The sequence below is a fragment of the Charadrius vociferus genome, unplaced genomic scaffold (genome assembly GCF_000708025.1).
Source record: "Charadrius vociferus isolate BGI_N301 unplaced genomic scaffold, ASM70802v2 scaffold585, whole genome shotgun sequence".
NCBI lineage: Eukaryota > Metazoa > Chordata > Aves > Charadriiformes > Charadriidae > Charadrius > Charadrius vociferus.
In genome coordinates, this window is record NW_009648642.1 from 701,913 (window position 1) to 703,913 (window position 2,001).

The 2,001-nt window shown below is 49.2% G+C and overlaps 1 protein-coding gene across 1 annotated transcript in view; it reads left to right on the forward strand.

The window, feature by feature from the left end:
• The first annotated feature begins 1,344 nt into the window (after positions 1-1,344).
• The window catches only part of AMDHD2 (amidohydrolase domain containing 2), an 8,514-nt gene continuing 7,857 nt past the window's right edge, over positions 1,345-2,001 (forward strand). The window contains 1 exon segment of the mRNA XM_009886381.1: positions 1,345-1,424. Within this exon segment, the coding sequence (XP_009884683.1) occupies positions 1,345-1,424 (80 nt within the window).

Sequence of the window (2,001 nt, forward strand, 5' to 3'; positions counted from 1 at the left end):
AATTCAATTCAGCAGTTTGGAAGGGTACTTCCTTCCTCGCAGAATCATTTGCTCAAATAAGCAGGCTGGAGATCCACTTTTAGGATTCATTTTCTAATCTTCTGGTTTTGGAGTCTCCTCAACTTCACCGGTACTGAAGCCACAAATCACTCCCACCAATATGCTGCTGGGCGCCCCTGATGTGGATAATTTCAGCCACGATGAGGAAAACCTGCCTGAAGCCATTCTTAGCCTCAAATTCCCAAAACAGTGCTGCACATAGTTTTCCTGGCCTCAGCTAGCATCATTCTGAGCTCTCCATTTGCTGACAGTAAAAGGTAGCTTGTAGTACAGACAAGCACTGACATCATGGAATCATAGAATCATAGAATTGTTTAGGTTGGAAGAGTTCTGCATAAAACCTCATTAAAATTCAGTGCCTGGCTGGATGGGGATGTTACGTTCATGCACAATTACATTCCCCGTCATTTATCTTTTCTCGGTGTGATTCATCAGCAGAGCTCACATCAGCACCGTGCCTAGACACAGTCCTTGATGAGACACTTGACTCTCTCTGCGATACCGTGGGACACCAAATGGGATAAACACACGAGTGAGAGGTCTGCACCCAGGTAGGGACTGCTGCAGCACACAGCAGTCCCTGTGGAGCAAAAAGAACAGAGGGGAAATGGAAGCGTCTGCCAGCAGATGTTTAGGAATAAATGCTTAGACTGTTGGGGACACTGGCTTTAATTTTAACAAAGCATAGTACTTTCCTTTAATGTTTTGGAGATTGGACATAGTTTTCCTTCTGGCCACAGGGATTGCAGACATAAGGACCCCTAGTGGCATGGTCAGCTGGGGAGAAAAGGCGGGGGCGTGGCTGTAGAGCACAGAACAAGCGTTCTGTCTTCTCTCCCAGGCTGCTGCTGACTTGTCAAATGACCTGAGGAGCCTGCCTAAAGCAATGCTGTCAGCCTAGAAAGTAAGATTTGAAAGAAGTAATGACCTGCCTGTCCAGGTTGCAGTTAACTCTTTTTCCCTGTAGCTGAGGCTGAGAAAGGAACGGCGGGGAGTGGGGGGTGGAGGTGTGTCCAGAAACCTTACTTTGCCTGAGCCAATAAACAGTTGAAATTTAATTTTGTTAGTGTAATTATTATTGTGCCCAGCCAGATTTCCAACCAGGTACATGCTTGGCAACACTTGTCTGCCATCTCTCAGGGCAATGGTCAGCTGGTCCTTTGTGACAGGTCCACCCAGCACTCCTGGGTCTGCCTGGGGTTGTCATTCAAGAAGAAAATGATCATGAGTCAGATGAAGCAAGGCCTGCACTGTCGTTTCCTTGCACAGTGGATGTGCTACATGATGGTGGCCCCTCATGGTACAGTGTGCGTCCTGTCTCACGTGTGTACAGTGCGGCACAGCAAGCAGAGCAGTTTCTCCAGGTAGAATCACTCCCCAGAGGATTGAGTCTGCTATGGCTGTTCAAGCCAAGGTTACTTATTCACAAATTAAGTTCTTGAGTGATGATGCTCTAAACCACCTGCACTGAGGAGCCCCAGTTCGGAGTCAGTGGACTCAGCAGAAAAAGATTCTGCCCCAAATATTTCTCATCAGAGCATAAAGCAAGAGGCATGTGCAGAAGGTCTTGGGGAGATGGTTGTGACTGGCAGATGTTGACACCTTCACACTCAGCACAGCAGCTCCTCCTCACCCCTCTCCAGCTTCCCTGAGGCTCACCAGGTCTGGAGTTTCCCTGGATAAGACAGGTTCCTTTCACACATTGCTCCCCACATCTTTTTAAGAGCGTTTTGGCAGCTTGGCAGTACTCACTGCGGCGCAACACCAGCATACGCTGCTGCCAGCCCCCTCAGAGTCTCCGACAGGGAAAATTACTCATTTCTACTTCATGCTTAGTGTGATTAAACCAGACCCAGAGAGTAAATCCCCGGAGACACTTGCTGCAAGGAGGGAGGGTGGCAGGCCTGGGGCCTCGCTCGGGCCCCCGAGCGAGGCCCCGGG